We start from the raw sequence: 18,302 nt of genomic DNA on the forward strand, positions 1-18,302 counted from the left end.
GTGTAGGTACAAGAGTGTAGGTCCAAGAGTGTAGGTCGAAGAGTGTAGGTCGAAGAGTGTTGGTCCAAGAGTGTAGGCCCAAGCGTGTAGGTACAAGAGTGTAGGTACAAGAGTGTAGGTCCAAGAGTGTTGGTCCAAGAGTGTAGGCCCAAGAGTGCAGGTACAAGAGTGTAGGTCCAATAGTGTTGGTCCAAGATAATCAAGCATGACTATTTAGGTTGCAATGGCAGTGTTACTATTTTTAAGATGCATCCACAAACCAACTTTAAGAGTGTAACTAAGTTATATCCAAAATATGAAGGATGTAATGAACACATTGCTAAAAATACAGTAGTCAATCAACCATGAAAAACAGATCACAGTGATCTGTTGGTCTGAAAGAGTTAGTTACTCTCCACAAGATGCATCTACACGCTAAGTTTCACGAGACATGATATAAGATCAAAGATATGTATAGTAAAACAACTGAACAGCTGAAAAATGAAACATCACTTAAGTTTAAAACAAAGCGGTCTAAGTGACCTAAATATGGGGTGGTTGCCTCACTCTCCCTGAAATGCATCCACATACCAGGAGTGTATAAGTTCAAGATATTTAGGACTAAGATCTGTGCCTTCATGAGCATTAACAGACTAAGATCTGTGCCTTCATGAGCATTAACAGACTAAGATCTGTGCCTTCATGAGCATTAAAAGACTAAGATCTGTGCCTTCATGAGCATTAACAGACTAAGATCTGTGCCTTCATGAGCATTAACAGACTAAGATCTGTGCCTTCATGAGTATTAACAGACTAAGATCTGTGCCTTCATGAGCATTAACAGACAGATCTGTGCCTTCATGAGCATTAACAGACTAAGATCTGTGCCTTCATGAGCATTAACAGACTAAGATCTGTGCCTTCATGAGCATTAACAGACTAAGATCTGTGCCTTCATGAGCATTAACAGACTAAGATCTGTGCCTTCATGAGCATTAACAGACTAAGATCTGTGCCTTCATGAGCATTAACAGACTAAGATCTGTGCCTTCATGAGCATTAACAGACTAAGATCTGTGCCTTCATGAGCATTAACAGACTAAGATCTGTGCCTTCATGAGCATTAACAGACTAAGATCTGTGCCTTCATGAGCATTAACAGACTAAGATCTGTGCCTTCATGAGCATTAACAGACTAAGATCTGTGCCTTCATGAGCATTAACAGACTAAGATCTGTGCCTTCATGAGCATTAACAGACTAAGATCTGTGCCTTCATGAGCATTAACAGACTAAGATCTGTGCCTTCATGAGCATTAAAAGACTAAGATCTGTGCCTTCATGAGCATTAACAGACTAAGATCTGTGCCTTCATGAGCATTAACAGACTAAGATCTGTGCCTTCATGAGCATTAACAGACTAAGATCTGTGCCTTCATGAGCATTCTTATGAGGCTGTTAGATTTGTGAAATCAAAGTAAGTTATGATTGATTTCTCTGTGAAGAACTGGCATTAGCTCTAAATACTAAATAGCAATTTATAACTATGGTACAAATATTTGATGCCTGTCTACATAATGATCAATACCAAAGACAATATCTGGCACACACTGTTACATTTAAATTATTTTAGTAACTTTTTTTAACATGGTTAATCACTAATATTTCTGCAAATATAGTGAAAGTTAACATAAAATAAATATGCCAAAAAAACTTTACTTTTTCAGTTTCTAAGCCACAAGTTTCTAAAGTTCCAAATGTTCTGATCAATAGATATCATAGTGTCAGTTATTTTTGTGAGTCACAATTTTCATGGTTTGGGGAGAAGAAAAAATACATTTTTGTGGGTAATAAAATTCATGGTTTGGCCTGTCAAAATTTTCATCTTTGAAGGTAAATTAAATTTCATGAAGAAGAAAAAAGAGTTTAAAAAAACAAAACTATTTAAACAGACAACACATACTTCAATGGTTAAAATCATATTAATTACTACCTGTGTGTGCAAAAATCAAACACGTCTAACTCAACATCAAAGGAATCAATGCATCCAACAACATTAAATAGGTTTTTAAAGTACATGTGTATGTTCTCTTCTTTAATAGACTGTTAATAAAACTGCACCATCCATTACCGCTGACAAACTATGGCATTAACACAGTGACATAAGAATGGTAAAATTCAACTTGGTTGGATTCCCGATGGTTTGGATAATGTAATCATTCCACATATGAAATAAACACATGACTGATTGATCCTTGTTCCATGATGTGGATTTATCTTTATTCTCTCTAGAAATGAAACGCAGTAGGAAAATGGGGTGCGTCTTATCATATGTGGCTACTTTTTCATTGGTCTTTAAATTTTTGGTTTGAAGCAACAATGAAATCCATGAAAAATGTATTGACACTACAGTATACAAAGATCATTTTAAGACCTGATCCATCTAAAAGGAGAGTTAATAATAAAATTAATCACAGAGGATTGATCTTACTGTCAGGAAATAAAGAGGAATAAACAAAATCATGCGAGTCTTCTTACAGTTTTTGTTAGTTGAATGAAACAATCCTCTTACCCTTCATCAAATTAGGTCAAATAGGCATTAGTTATGCTGACGCCAATAAAATAATATATAATACTTACAGGTTGACTTACAGACTTAAAATCTCTGAAGGGAACAAACTGTACAATATCACGCTGAACTGGAGTCCCATTGGGAGCTCTCAATACACCATCATCCCCATCGAGGATTCGCATATCCGCAAAATCTGCCAGTCCCACTCCGACAATAATAATGGACATGGGGAGTGAAGAGGCATGCACAATGGCTTGTCGGGTGTTGTCCATATCTGTGATGACACCATCAGTCAAGAGCAACAATACAAAGTAACTCTGAAAACATAAGATTGTAATTTTTGTCAAGTCCTAAGAACAAATGGATAAAAATAATACATTACACGAACAAAGTTATCACAAAAAAAAGATTTTTTTAACCAAAGAGTAAGTTTGATGAGTAACAAAATGCCATAACATTTTCATCTCAACATAAAAGCCATACTTTCAATCTTTCTGATAACTGAAACCAGTTCCTATGTATAAAGTCTAAGACAAGCAGATGCATGAAGTCTAGACAGTGAGATTTTTTTCTTCTTTCTGTTACTATATTCACTATATCTGTGTTTGTAGCCTTTATTATATTTTTTACTTCTGGGCTATCAGAGCAGGCTGGAAAAAAGGAATCTGGCAATCGTGACAGGTAAGTAATACATCATTAAAATTAGACACTCCACCTGCAATTAATTTAAATGTCTGTAATATGTTACTTGTCACTATTGCATAGCAGAATTTGCCTGTGCAGGTGAAGGTTGATGGAATCAAAAGCTGGTAAAAAAAAAGGATACACTCAACCATTTGGTAGAAATGTCAACTACTGTTAAGTTGGTATCCACTTGGACCACTTTTTGTGCATGACAAAAGGCACTTAGGTAAATGCCACTGATCTGGTGATCCTAAGAATGAAGGCAGAAGGAGAAGTGTGTGGCCATCTTCTAAAGACAAATAAATTAGATAGGTCCATGACTTGAGCCTCAAGGGTTTTAATTTTCATGAATGAATGGTCCCTCTCAGTAAGGGACTGATAAACCTTCATGGCTGTTAGGATGATACACCTAGAAATAGCTTATGTCGAAATATCAGCAGAGATCTTTATAGGAAGGAAAATACACTACATACCCTTCCTTCTACCTTTAGACAAATAGAACTGTAAAGAACTAAATGGGCATAAGAGTTGATCTTTATCCTTTCCGTTATGAATATGACTAAGAATGGGTATCTCTATAAAGAGTGGAGCTACCAAAGATGCCTTTTTTTCTCTGAGAAAAACAAACTGGTTCTGAAAAGAGTGTGTGTGTGTGATTTGGATTGTTAACGTAACTTTAATCATTTTTCAATCATATCACTACAATGTCTACAGTGTGGAAGTTTATAATGATGCCTAGCACTGGGGCATCATGCTGCAAACACGTAGCAAGAGGTTCCACCAAATTAAATTATCCTGACTCCAGGCTGACCAGTCCTAACACTAACCTCTTAATGCTGAGCGCCTAGTGAGGCAGCTGTTAGTACCATTTTTTAAAGTCTTTGGTATGACTAAGTCAGGGATCGAACCAGCGATCTCCCACATCCAAGGCAGATGCTATAACACCACCAAAGTGGTCCACTTTTGAAAAGAGAACAATCAACTTGTAAACTAAAGCCGAAGCATGAACAGCCTTTTTCTACAGACTGGATATTAAGGTTGCTCCTTCATCTTGCAGAAACAAATGATAGCAGGAAAACAGACTTAAAGGGCTTTGTTGAACACCATAGCATGCGTTAGAGTGTGTGTGTGTGTGATTAGGATTTTTAACGTAGCTTTTACAATTTTTCATATCGCTATGACATCTGCAGTGTGGCAGTTTATAGTGATGTCTAGCACTGAGGCATCAAGCCTCAGACATGTAGCATGATGTCCCACCCAATCACATTATCCTGACACCAGGCCAACCAGTCCTAACACTAACCTCTTAATGTTGAGCGCCAAGTGAGGTAGCTGTTAGCACCATTTTAGTAAGTCTTTGGTATGACTCGGCCTGGGTTTGAAACCAGCATGTTTTAAAGATTCCATCTGGGCATTAGTGAGTGAGACATCAATTTCTGCAGCTCAAAATACCTAACAAGGTCAGGAATATGAGAATCAAAACCAATGGTCATCCCTGCTGGTCTAAAAATATTTCCCTCATTCCCAAATTGTTTATGTATAAGGTAGATTTGCTGACTTATTCATCTTCAAGTGGTGAACATAATATTTACCATGTTTTATGACAATCCGTCAAAAATTGGTATAATAAATAAACATAGTCTCTTGCTCATAGGTGATGTCATCCAAGATCTTGATATAATCGAATTTACATAGTTTTACAGAAATTGTTCTAATCTTTACATTTAGCCAGGTAACAAGGTCTGTCAATCAGATGCAATGTATCTCTGTGCTGATATCACTTACTTTAGGACCTGTATATGACAATGATAATATAAGTTTTGATATAAGATTACTTTTATTAATATCTGTATATGACAATGATAATATGAATTTTGATATAAGATTACCTCATTAATATCTGTATATGACCATGATAATATAAATTTTGATATAAGATTACCTCATTAATATCTGTAACGTTTGCTCTTAATTAAACTCATCCAAATCCTGACTATTTAACCAGTTTAATCAAAATCTGATCAGAAATGTAGTTGCAACACTGATGACAAACTCGTCAAACCAGAAGTCATTAAAATATTATGCATGAATTTCATCCATAATCATTTCAACCTAGATCTTGATGACAGGCCTCTTTACAAAGTAGTATCAAAATCCTATCAAAACCACTGGAGTGGTTAAAACACATCAGATACAAGGCCACTTCATAAATATATACACAGATCTTGGTCATAATGAAAATCACCAAACACCCTAACAATGTTAACCGATTTACCAATTATGCTTAAACTTGGGTCATAAATGAAGTCTCTCAAATTGTGTGCAAAATTACCTCATTTATATGCATTGATCTTACCCATAATATTTGCTGCATATATCTTGATGATAAAAGCCAAAATCAGATCATAATTGTGACATCCAGAGTGGTAATAAACTGGGCCAATCGGATGCAAAATCATTTCATTAATATGCATGGATCTTGGATCATTATTGGAACTCTCCAAGATCTTGAAGATAGAAGCATATATTCTAAATCTGTTCCAAACTGGGACACAAACATAACTTCCAGAGTGATAACAAGCTCAGCATGATTACAATATTAATATTCATGGATCATGCTGTTTGTCAAATGTATTCAAGATCTTGATGATACAAGCCCACACTTCAAGTTTGATCAAAACTAAATTAAAAAAAATGGAAACCAGCGTGTCAACAAGATCGGATAGATGACCATCATAATGACCTTACTGATTTAATATCATTTTAATTCAGCACTAACTAGACATCTTAAGAGGTCTTTTGGCGAAAACCCTGCATCAATGGGAGCATCCATTCAGGTGGAGTAGTGACAAGATTTTCAAGATGGCTGCCATGGTTTTCATGATGGCAGTCAGATTGGAACTATTTTCATTGGAAACAACAAACATTTTTGTTATTAGTCTTTTGGTTAATATGACTTTCTATTTATGAGGTAATAGTAATAACAAGATTTTCAAGCTGGCCACCATAACAGTCATGTTGGAGGTCAGATAATTACCTTTTTCATTTAGAACCAACTAGACAACATCAAATATTCTGCTAAATGCTCAATGCTGAAATGACTTTCCCAATCAGGAGAAGTAGCAATAACAATATTTTCAAGATGATTTATAACTAAACTTTGCAAGGCATGTTGGATGTAGGGTCAAACTATAAGCTCACTTGACTTTACAATATTTTCTGCTGTTCATTAACAGCTGGACAGTGGCTATCACAGCACATAATTCTTGAACAATATCATGAATGGTATCAAGTTTTGATCGTTGACAACAAGCACCACAAGTTTGGAAGTAATTTATCTCAAATCTCTCTTAGTCTATGGCAGAGTGAAGACAAGAGACCACTGTAAAGTAGTCTTGTTGTTTCATTATTGTGAACAAATATAATATTAACATCTGATCGCTGCACTAACCTATACCATCCATGGGCCTGTTGTACTAATCCAAAATGGACTGCAATTATCTGGATAGTCAATTGGAAGGTTCTTGGTTTCAATTCTTATAGTGTATCACTGATGAAAGTCCTTTACTATGTGTCACTTCCACAAAACACCACAGTTGAGCTCATGCATTCTTATAAAAAAAGTTTGGAAGTCATTTGATGTTTTCTTATCAAATAAACTTTATATAGAGAATCTATACTTATTGAGTGATCCACCCTTTTATTGTTATTTTTATCTGCAAGAATGAAGAACGAGTGATCTACATGATTGTGGTGGCCATATTTGATGTTAAATAGGTACCATTTTCACTAAGAACCAAGTAGACATCATAAGAAGTCTTTAAGTGAAATGCCATACTGATATGACCATCTGTTCTGCAGCAATAATGATAACAAAAGTTTTTCAAGAAGGCCACTGTGGTGGCCATATTGGATATCCAAGTAGCATCATTTTCATTTAGCACTAAACTAGGCTCTAGAATGAATGTGTGTTTAATGTTTTATGGCAATCCTCCAAGTATTTTACAGGAAGTAGCTATAATAACCTTGTGCTCCTGGAAAGAAGGACAATGGACAACCAGTCATCCCGTAAGTTCTTCTGGATCATCAATTCATGACCAGTATAGCCAAAATCTGGGGGAGCAAAGTGACTTGTTGATAAGCATGTCTTCAAATGATGACCATGTTATGTACAAAGCTTTTTACTGATTCATTGAAAACTGAGACATTAGCTCAAATGTTGTTGTTGTTATGGGTTTTAATGTAATTTTCAGCACATGACAAGGTATACATGGTGGCCAGTACATCTGGTGGAGAAAGAACTTTCAAAAACCTTGGGAAGAACCACCGAACCATGGAAAGCTATTGACAAGCTTTCCCACATACCCAAATTGGTTGAACCCAAGACTTAACACCTGGTCAGCAGTGAGATGTCAGTCAACTGTAAAGGCAAGTGCCTCAGACAACTCTGCCACCTGGGGCCCCCTAGTTCAAATGCATTTGTCAAACACTACATCTGGATCAGCATCGAAAAAGGCAAATACAACTCAAATAAATGTGCACACTGCCTGAGTCTTTTGGTAATCCAATGAAATCCATTAGCCTAGCTGTGTTACTGCATTCAATTACAAGTCAAAAAGGATTATAACAAAGAGTACTGTGAATGGCACATGTCCAAACTGTACTTAACAGTCCAATTTGTAGGAGCCAATAAGGCATGGTTTACTTTGGAGATTACCGACCTAAGGATTTGTTGTTGTGATAGGGTTTAACACCATCTTCCAGCATAAGATAGGCTATACATGGCAGCCAGTATTAATGGTGGAGGAAGAACCCGGGAAAGCCCCGGAAAGAACCACTGACCCACGAAAAGCTACTGGCAAGCTTTCTCTCATACCCACATTGGCTGAATCAGAGACTCGAACCCATGCAGACAGAGGTGAGATGGCAGTGATCTGTAATGGAGAGTGCTTTAGACCACTACGGGCCCCCTAAGGATCTCAATGACCAGAACATTTAATCAAGAAATGTGATCAGGAACTGAAGTTACTGTACAGAAGCCATTTGTTTTCTTATTAGCCAAACCATAACCATGCCTCCTACCTTTACGACCCAGAATCAATTGGTTTCTTTATTATCAAAACTATGACCTTAACCTCTGACCTTTTAACCACAAAATCAATAGGCTTCTTTCTCACCCAAGTCATCCACAAACTCTGATGAAGGTACATTATCAACCAACTTTAGCATCCAGAAACCAATTGTCTTCTCACACTCATAACAATCTTTGACCTGTTTAATCTCAAATCAACAGGCTTCAATTAACTTAAGAGTAAGCTATCCACAAAAGGTTAGTCCTGTTCCATTATGCAGAACTAATGTTGTTGTGCAGAAACCAATTTTCTTCTTTCAGTTACAGTGACCTTGACCACTACACATTAAAATTGTTATGGAAGTACAAGTCATCCACAAACTTTGGTCCAGGTCTGCAATGTAGAACTAACGTTTTTGTGCAGAAACCAGTTTTGCTTCCTTCAGTCACAGTGACCTTACCCTTGAACTTTGGACCCTAAAACTGATGGTCTTCTTCCCTACCATTAGCACAAAGCTATCCACAAAGTTTAGTAAAGGTAGATGCTGTAGAACTGAAGTTTTTGCATGTAAAAGGAAAAGCTGATCGATGAATGGATGGATAAGATAATAGCATATTACATTCTGTGAAAAGGCAGGCATTGAAAAATTGTTTGGGCAAAGAAATTTGTCAATATGTACTTCTTCTGGTGATGACCGTATGATTAACAAGTTACAAGACAATCAACAAGAACTGATGGACTAGTGCTATTGAGATTATGTAATGGATGGAAGGATGGATGGACTGATGGATGGAGACCAGGATTCCTATATACCCAGCATTAGTGTGGGTATAAAAACATGTGCAAGAAAATTGTTTGATTTTAAACAAAGTCAGCATCTCCATCATCAGTTTTTAATTATCTCCTATATCCTCTTTACATGATTATCTAGGTTTACAAGAATACTAAATAATGGTTCAAAGCCATGGTCCACTACTTAAGGTAAAAACAATCTAACAAAACATGAATTTGAACAAATCATACCGCTGCCCCCTTGGCTGCCTCCTGTTTCTGTGCTTCAGCTGCAAATCTGGCCACATGGTAGATGATTGGGGCAACATTAGTAGGGCCATACAATTTGACCTGTCTAATACAGTTTTGATAGGCCTGCAGAATACCATCAACACCTGCAAAATTCAATTGAAATTATTGATTCAGAGACGATCCCAGGATTTGTATCATAAGGAAGGATTTTACCTTTTGGCACCAAAATAAGGGAAGAGTAGAAAAAAAGGGGAGGAGGAAATGGATATAATTAGATATTTATATAACACTTAAATAGCCATCTCTCTTTCTTTCTGCTCCACTCTGTTTGGGTTCTATCAAAGTAAAAAAATCTTCAAACAGTCCCCTCAAGCTGTATAAGTATTATGGTGTTTATTTTTCTGAGCTTAAACTGTTCCTAAGCTGTGTGTAAATATTGATCTGTGCTGAGAACTACCATTCAAAGTCTGCTATGTATTGCTAGCTTAGCCAGTTTCAACAAGTTTGGTGATTGTTCTTTGCAAAAACAATCACCTCCATAGAAATGCTCCCATCTTTAAGAAAATGATATAACAAACAATAGAAGACCCTGCTGTTGCATTTACTTCTTTCATTTCAATGGTTACTAAGAAACAATGTTTCTACATCTGAAATGTCACTGAGAACATTGCCATAGACAAAAAGTTTTTTCTACATATATGTCTGGACTTTTATCAATAATTATTGTCACAAATTCACTTTCTTGAAGGTCTTTCTTGGTCTATGTAAGCCTGTATAACCTCAGGGCACACCTGTACAAATTCTTCTCCAGGCCTACATGACTTGTATGTGGTATTGTTATCGACTTTGAGAGGTGAAAGTGCATCACACCCATTTGCTTGTTGCAATTTCAATAGACAAGGGTGCATTGAAATTTGAAAGTTTTCAAGGCAGTAAAATACAATGTCCTCATCACACATACAACTATATTAGATTTTTCACACTCTATCTTTAAACTGCCAGAGGCAGCGGCTTCTAAGTTGGGCTTGAGTACATTAGCCTTTAATGCCTGTATGTGATCATGCAACTCAGCATGTCTTGTAAACATTTATTCCTAAAATTCACACAGCCAATATCCAATGTAAAAGGTTACTTTTCCCACAACTTCTGCAAATATCGCAGAATATACCTCCCAGCTTGGAGTTCTGTTGTAAACATTTGTACTCTGACAAACAAGATTTCTGAAACTTTGCAGCATATTTTGGTTTCTTTTTGGCAGTACATCTAACTCGGCACCCACATTGTTGTTGAAATATTGTCCTCTGTTTCATAGAAACCCCTCTACTTTCCTCATTCTCCCATTCACTTTCCACATTCCTGCCACCATGGACTCAAGTCCACTTGCCACATTCCTGCCACCATTAACTTGATGTTGACAATAATCATTAATTTTATGTCCCACCATGGTTGATTTCACTTTCCAGAAATAGACTGCAGTTCATGCTTGAGCATATAAAAGGAAAGGTATCAATAGCAGAACCCCTCTAGGTCACACATGTTTTGGTTATAAATAAAAGCTGGATTTCCAAGTATCCTTTTGTATTAAAGTAATCTGCAGACTATGGAATGGAAGAAGTACACCTCTCCCTCGATAACTCGTGCACAACGGGGTCCACAAACATAGACCACACTATAAGCGAGGTGCAAGTTACCGAGGGACCAATCACGTCAATAATAATTTTTAATAATGCACTTTTTCTAATGAAGTTGTTCGTTATTCTGATTAAATAACATTTTTTCCTCAAAATATCCAACATATGAAAGATCGTTCCACCTGGTTTGAACAACCATCAATTGTACGCAAAAAATCTGTGTATTACATCATTGCTTTTTGTTTTCTTGATGAGTCTGGTTCCCAAAGTGGTATTTAATAGTATCTTGCCAAATCAGTAGTCCACAATTTGGGAACTAGACTAACTGTTGATACATCACCAAACAAGATTCCTTTTTTTTCAAAAACGCATGACATTTATTTCGTGACATGTCTACGTCAAAACTCAATTTTTTATTGTTCAATTAGTACAATGTTAATGTCATGATTTCATTGGAAGTAATAATGAAATTTCTTATCATCCCTAAGGATATCTCTAGATGCCAGTTCAAGAATTCTCTGAAACTTGCTTGCCCACAACAGTCCATATCTGTGAAATCAACCTCTTTATTTTATGAAGTATTCTTTTCGCTTTGCTGCCTTGTTATCTTTGATCACAGTTATGAAAGAGTTGGTTAATTTAAGGTAGTTTCTGTTACATACACAATAATTACAGTGTTCGATTGATCAAATGAAGTGAGTTCACCCGACATACGACCGAGGCTGCTAGATTTTAGGTTAGTCCGATTTTTGTGCCTTTAAACTTTTCTTTTATTCCACCTCCTTTTTTTATTCAAAAGACATAATTAACATGATAATATAAAGGAGTCCAGCTTTTAATTCAGTGCAACAATACAACAAATACTTCCGCAAGTCAGTTATCACACCACAGTCGGCACTTAATTAGGTTCTCAGAGAAATGCTCGCAGACATAGCTGTTACAGTAGATTGACACATTTTATGTTTAATTACAAGAGAACACATTGCATTAATGACAATTACACTTAAAAGGAACTAAAAGATGGAACTAGAACACAAATTTCAATTGATGAAAAAATTATTTAATTTGTATTTATTTATTAAAGTACTGCCTCCACTCTGCGTAAGTGACATTTTCATTGATCGAAATTTCCTTACATATAGTTAATTGCGGTGTACTAGGAATGTCGTTTGGAAAGAAAATTATTTTTAAATTTGATATTTCATAGTGTGATTAAAATTTCCAGGTCCTGTCTACCGTTTTCAATGATAAAACGAGCGATACGTCAAAGTTTCCCTTATCAATTTGGATCACGATTTTCTTCAAGTTTAACAAATAGGGATAATATTTGGGGGTATTTTCGGGTTTGAAAAATGGGATCCATGCCTGACACTGCGTTATAAATGGGTTCGCGAGTTATCAGGGCACGAGTTATTGAGGGAGTGGTGTATGGTGATAAAATATAATATCCTTTTGAATTTATTTTTAAATTCTTATTTGTTCCATTTATCATAACAGAAATAAAATTTGTATACTGCTGCACAGAGTACATTTTTATAATGTGACTGTGAACTAATTTACAGTTCTCGCACATCACCGCTTTCCATGTGTGCGAATTTGTACATCTCTGCTGATTGTAATTATGGAATAAGCAAGAACAACACTTTTATGTATCATGAAATGAAACAAATCATAGTAAACAGGAAGCTTTTCATAAGTAAAAGCAATACTTTTATGCATTATAAAAAGAAACAAATCATAAACAGGAAATGTTTCATAACAGAATATTATTATCCATGAAGTAAAGAAAAGTAAATCATAAAAGCATCTTCAGGGAGACATTTAGTTGCAGATTTTCTGAAAATTTTAATGAAGCATAGCTATTGCCATATATATATATATATATATATATATATATATATATATATATATATATATATATATATATATAAAGATGTTGCTAAACCTTAAAAAATGCCAATCTAATTATCATATTCATTTCATCTGTTCTAGAATCCTTGATCCATGTCACTGCCAGAATAATTCCAAATAAAAATGTACAATCATCAAAAAGAGGTTTGATGTGATTCACTGAATAAGTGATTAAGTTTACACTGAAGCTGACACCCTGTAAAAGACATTGTGCTGACATTACAAAGCTTGTTGATAAAAATAGGAATGTGTTGACACAGAAGATTACAATTAACTAACTAATGATATAATAGGCAGGAAACAGAGAGGGATGATAACACTCAGTGCAAGGTGTATAACAGAGAGAGCCAGAAAACATAAAACACTGGCTCAACAATCAAAATAGTATTTAGTGGAGAAAATAAATTATGTAAAATTCAAACAGAAAACAACTGCACTCCTGGAAATCCAATGATACTTATTGGTCTTACAAAGGAAAACACACATACAGACACAAACAAACACACAAGAAAATGACATTTTATTTTTCTTTTTTTAAACCAGATGTTACACACACACACACACATGAAAAATGACATTTTATTTTTCTTTCTTTAAACCAAGATGTTTCAAAAAGTCTGGCTATGGCTCTCCTAAAATCCATGTTGGCATGATTGACTCTTTTCAAACAAGTGATTAAAGGTTTATAAATATAACTATTTTTATATTTTAAATTAATTTGTGAGAAATACAACTATTTTGTATTTAAAAAAACTGTTCAAACATGGAATTATTTTGTCACGAAAAATGAAAATGTTATTAAGAGCAATTAAATTTATAAGATTACTCCAGAAACCCCATACATTCCTTACTATTTGATACTACAGAAGTGAAAAAGAACCATGGTACGTATACTCATAAGAAAATATCACGGATAACTGGTATACTGGTAGTACTATGAATCTCAAGTGTCTAAACCATCTATTCTGTCATTATATGTCAGTAAAGCAACAGTCTGATAAACTGACACTGGATGAATAGTTATGAGCACATATCTAGAATGTAAAATGCATACAGAAAAAATAGTTACATAATAAAATGATGTGTCATCTTAAACTGTTTAAAAAAGAGGATTCAAACATACCTGCACAGAAGGGATTGCTGGGGTTGAAATTGATGGCAAATTCATGGGACACTTCCATCTTGGGAGGAATTCTAGCTCCAAATCCTAAGGCAGGAAACATCTTGTCCCTGATAATCAAATCAATTTCATCTCTCTTTTCAGCAAGAAATATATTGGAAATATCATGAACTACACATTTCATTCATTAAAGAAACATGTACAAATTAAACAGGGGCCTCGAGTGGCCAAGTGGCCTAAAGCACTCTCCATTACAGATCACTGCCATCTCACCTCTGTCTGCGTGGGTTCGAGTCTAGGATTCAGCCAATGTGGGTATGTGAGAAAGCTTGCCAGTAGCTTCTCGTGGGTCGGTGGTTCTTTCTGGGGTTTTCCCCAGGTTCTTCCTCCACCATTAATACTGGCCGCCATATATAGCCTATTGTGTGCTGAAAAATGGCGTTAAACCCTACAACAACAAATTAAACAGTACGTTGTTTCAAGAAAATTCTTACTATATGATGCTTTACTGGCACACAGTTTATTTATTCTATAACCAATCATATCTATTTATCTTGCAATCAATCATGTATATACAATTTTGCAAACAACTGTATTTTGCAGCAGCCTCAATCATAAACAGTTTACAACCAATCATTCATATATATAGAAATGCTGTGCAATTTTTCTTTTAAACATGTGGCAATGGGAGCATGCTATCTTCTTCCCTAACAAGTGGTAGAGTAGCTGACACAAAAAATCCTTGAATACAGAATGTCGGTCTTTCTTTAGTGTGTACACATATATACATTTTAAGAGCAAACCTGTTTACCCTTTCCTGGCTCCATCTAAAAGCAGTCTGTTCATAGTTTTCAACCACTGTCAGTAGTATAGCTATAAAACTATCAGTTCAGCAATATAAAAAAACTTCAAACTAGAAATATATTTATTGGCTTTAATGACAATTATAAGATGCATAATTAATGTTTCTTTTGCCAAGAAAAGAAACATCTTTTCCTAAAACTAGTATCACTCTTCTTTTTTTAACAATATTCTTAAATAGTTTACCTTTGCTGCTGTTATTTTGCTCTCAGTAAAATTTTTCTTTAAATCCCTGTTTAATGAATCAGGTCTGTTCAGTGCAAGTTATGATGTTTTACTACCCAAGATGCACAAGCCCAAGGTATCACTTGTCTTGAGAGTAATTCATTGGTTAACTTGGCTTTCTCAAAAGTTAATTTATAGGTTTAAAATTTCTTTTAAAATTTAAACTTTTACTATAAGCCTGTACAAATATTTTAAGCAGTTTTCCCATGTAAAACGTATTTGCTCTAAAAATTCATATAATTATGGATGATACAGCAATTATAGTGTCATTAAAATCATCCTGTCAAAACGTTGCACCTTGCTGAACAATAATATTACACAATTTGTAACATCAAAGTTGACAGAACTGTATAGATTGTTAAAACTGCCTGCAATGTAATGAAGACAGTGATACTTAAATTGTCACTAAATTGCATGTCTGTCAAGCACTTTTTAGTTACTTCCCTTGAGTCAATCTGCTTGCTATCTTAATACACCAACAACAACCAGTAAATCCATAAATAAGCGTTCAGGATTTTCATTTACTAAGGTAACTTAGTACGTGCAGAAAATTACAAAAGTCTGTCAGTTATGGCAATAGCAATGAATAGTTAGACATAAAACAGAAGGAAAATAACTGCTCTGAGGCTAAATATATATTTTGTTTCCAATCATACACAAATAATTTGTCACCGATCATATATACATATTTTGTGACCTATCATGTATTCATAATTTGTCACTGATCATGTATATATAATTTGTCATTGATCATGTATATATATTTTGTGACCAATTATGTATACATAATTTGTCACTGATCATGTATATATATTTTGTGACCAATCATGTATACATAATTTGTCATTGATCACATATACATATTTTGTTATCATACATATATAATTTGTCACTGATCATGCATATATATATTTTGTGACCAATCATGTATATATAATTTGTCATTGATCATGTATATATATTTTGTTATCAATCATACATGTATAATTTGTCACTAATCATATATACATATTTTGTGACTAATCATGTATTAATAATTTGTAACTGAACATGTATATATAATTTGTCATTGATCACGTACATATATTTTGTTAACAATCATACATATATAATTTGTCACTGATCATGCATATATATTTTGCGACCAATCATGTATATATAATTTGTCATTGATCATGTATATATATTTTGTTATCAATCATACATATATAATTTGTCACTGATCATGTATATATATCTTGTCACTGATCATCTATATATATATATATATATATATATATATATATATATATAGTGATCAATCATGCATATATAATTTGTCACTGATCATGTATATATATATATATATATATATATATATATATATATATATATATATATATATATATATATATATATATTTGTGATCAATCATGTATATATAATTTGTGACCAATCTGACTTCTTGCTCTTATGCTGGTAGGATTTGCATGCTTTTAATTTTTCTATTTATTCCAATCACCTTTATTTCGTTTGATACAAAAGACACAGTTAATGTGATAGTATAAAGCAGGTCTGCTTTTAACTGAGTGTAACAATACAATAAATACTTTTGCAAGTTGGAGATGAAAACCCATTCTACACTTAATAGGTTCTCACAGAAATGTTGCTACCAATAGGCATTAGTGACATCATTAATTTATTGAAATTTCATCAAATACTGTTATTTACAGTGTACCGAGAATGTTGCATGGAAAGGAAATGTAACAAAATATATGAATTCTTATTAAAAGTTGATAATTTCATGATGTTAACTAAAATTTTTGGGCACTAACCACCATCTGTCAAAACAAGCTCGATATCAAAGTTTCATTACCAATTTTGTTCAAAATCTTCAACACTTCAAACAACAGGGCAATGTTTTTTATTTCCTAATTGTAAAAAAGGGGATCCATGCCGGACTCTGCATTACAAACAGGATCATGAGTTATCCAGGTATGAGTCACCAAGGGAATGGTTTAGCTATTTCTTATAAAAATTCATGAATCAGTTGATACCTATATGGTCTTCATTTGCCAATTACATTCATAAGTGTTGCTGTACTAGAAGTATGCTGACATAAAGCTCTTCCTCCCCTTATGACCACCATATACTCATCTTATTGGTAATGGTTGATGTAGTGGAGGAATGTTGCCGACACTACACCTATGTGTCACAGTCCAACATTATGGCTCATACGTCCATTATGACCATCATGCACTTGCAAAGTTGGTAAGAACTGAATCGAAGAATGTTGCATACATACACCTATGTATTCACAGTCCTGACATACAGCTCCTACTTCCTGTATTGCCATCATGTATTCATTAGGTTGCAAAGAACTGATGCAATAAAGGATGCTACTGGCTCTATACCTACGTGTCATAATCCTGACATACAGCTCCTACTTCCTGTATTGCCATCATGTATTCATTAGGTTGCAAAGAACTGATGCAATAAAGGATGCTACTGGCTCTATACCTATGTGTCATAGTCCTGACATACAGCTCCTACTGCCTGTATTGCCATCATGTATTCATTAGGTTGCAGAGAACTGATGCAATAGAGGATGCTACTGGCTCTATACCTACGTGTCATAGTCCTGACATACAGCTCCTACTGCCTGTATTGCCATCATGTATTCATTTGGCTGGTAAGGGTTGATGTAGTGGAGGGATGATGAACCTTCTGGATCACCATTGGATGCTGTGAAATCTATACCGACCTGAAAGCAGTTATGTAGAAAACTTTAAACCTAACAGAAGGTATCTTTACTTGATTTACCTCCCTTTACCCTTTAACTATCTCAACTTACAATTAAAGGAAAAAACTGAAAGCAGTGTTAATTATTTTAATTTATATTTCTTGTATTTACAGAAATTTACTTTGTTAGAGGGTAAAAATGATCTTTTAAAAATAATGATTACCTACAAATATTGCATTGCTTACCTTTTAGGGTGAGGCCACTGAGTGGCCAAGTGGTTTAAAGTGCTCACCGTTCCGGATCACTGCCCTCTCACCTCTGTCTACGTGGATTTGAGTCTAAGGCTCAGATAACGTATGTAAGAAAGCTTGCCAGTAGCTTCTAATGGATCGGTGGTTCTTTCCCGGGTTTTCTAGGGTTCTTCCTATACCAGTTATACTGGCTGCCATGTATAGCCTATCTTGTGCTGAAAAATGGCATTAAACCCTACAACAACAACCTTC

General features: G+C 34.8%; 1 protein-coding gene across 2 annotated transcripts in view; it reads right to left on the reverse strand.

Annotated features, from left to right (window-relative positions):
* LOC149770047 (copine-3-like) overlaps positions 1-18,302 on the reverse strand; it is a 124,496-nt gene that overhangs the window by 10,169 nt on the left and 96,025 nt on the right. The window contains exons 11-14 of one of the 2 annotated variants that reach the window (XM_089949469.1): positions 17,687-17,820; positions 13,995-14,101; positions 9,330-9,472; positions 2,631-2,867 (exon numbers count right to left, since the gene is read on the reverse strand). In XM_089949469.1, coding sequence (XP_089805595.1) covers positions 2,631-2,867; positions 9,330-9,472; positions 13,995-14,101; positions 17,687-17,820 — 621 coding nt within the window. Of the gene's footprint in view, positions 1-2,618; positions 2,868-9,329; positions 9,473-13,994; positions 14,102-17,686; positions 17,821-18,302 lie in introns of both variants that reach the window. The other variant, XM_089949467.1, reaches the window with a different exon arrangement.

This window comes from Sinohyriopsis cumingii, unplaced genomic scaffold, assembly GCF_028554795.1.
Source record: "Sinohyriopsis cumingii isolate HCF-2022 unplaced genomic scaffold, ASM2855479v2 utg002809l, whole genome shotgun sequence".
NCBI classification, from domain to species: domain Eukaryota; kingdom Metazoa; phylum Mollusca; class Bivalvia; order Unionida; family Unionidae; genus Sinohyriopsis; species Sinohyriopsis cumingii.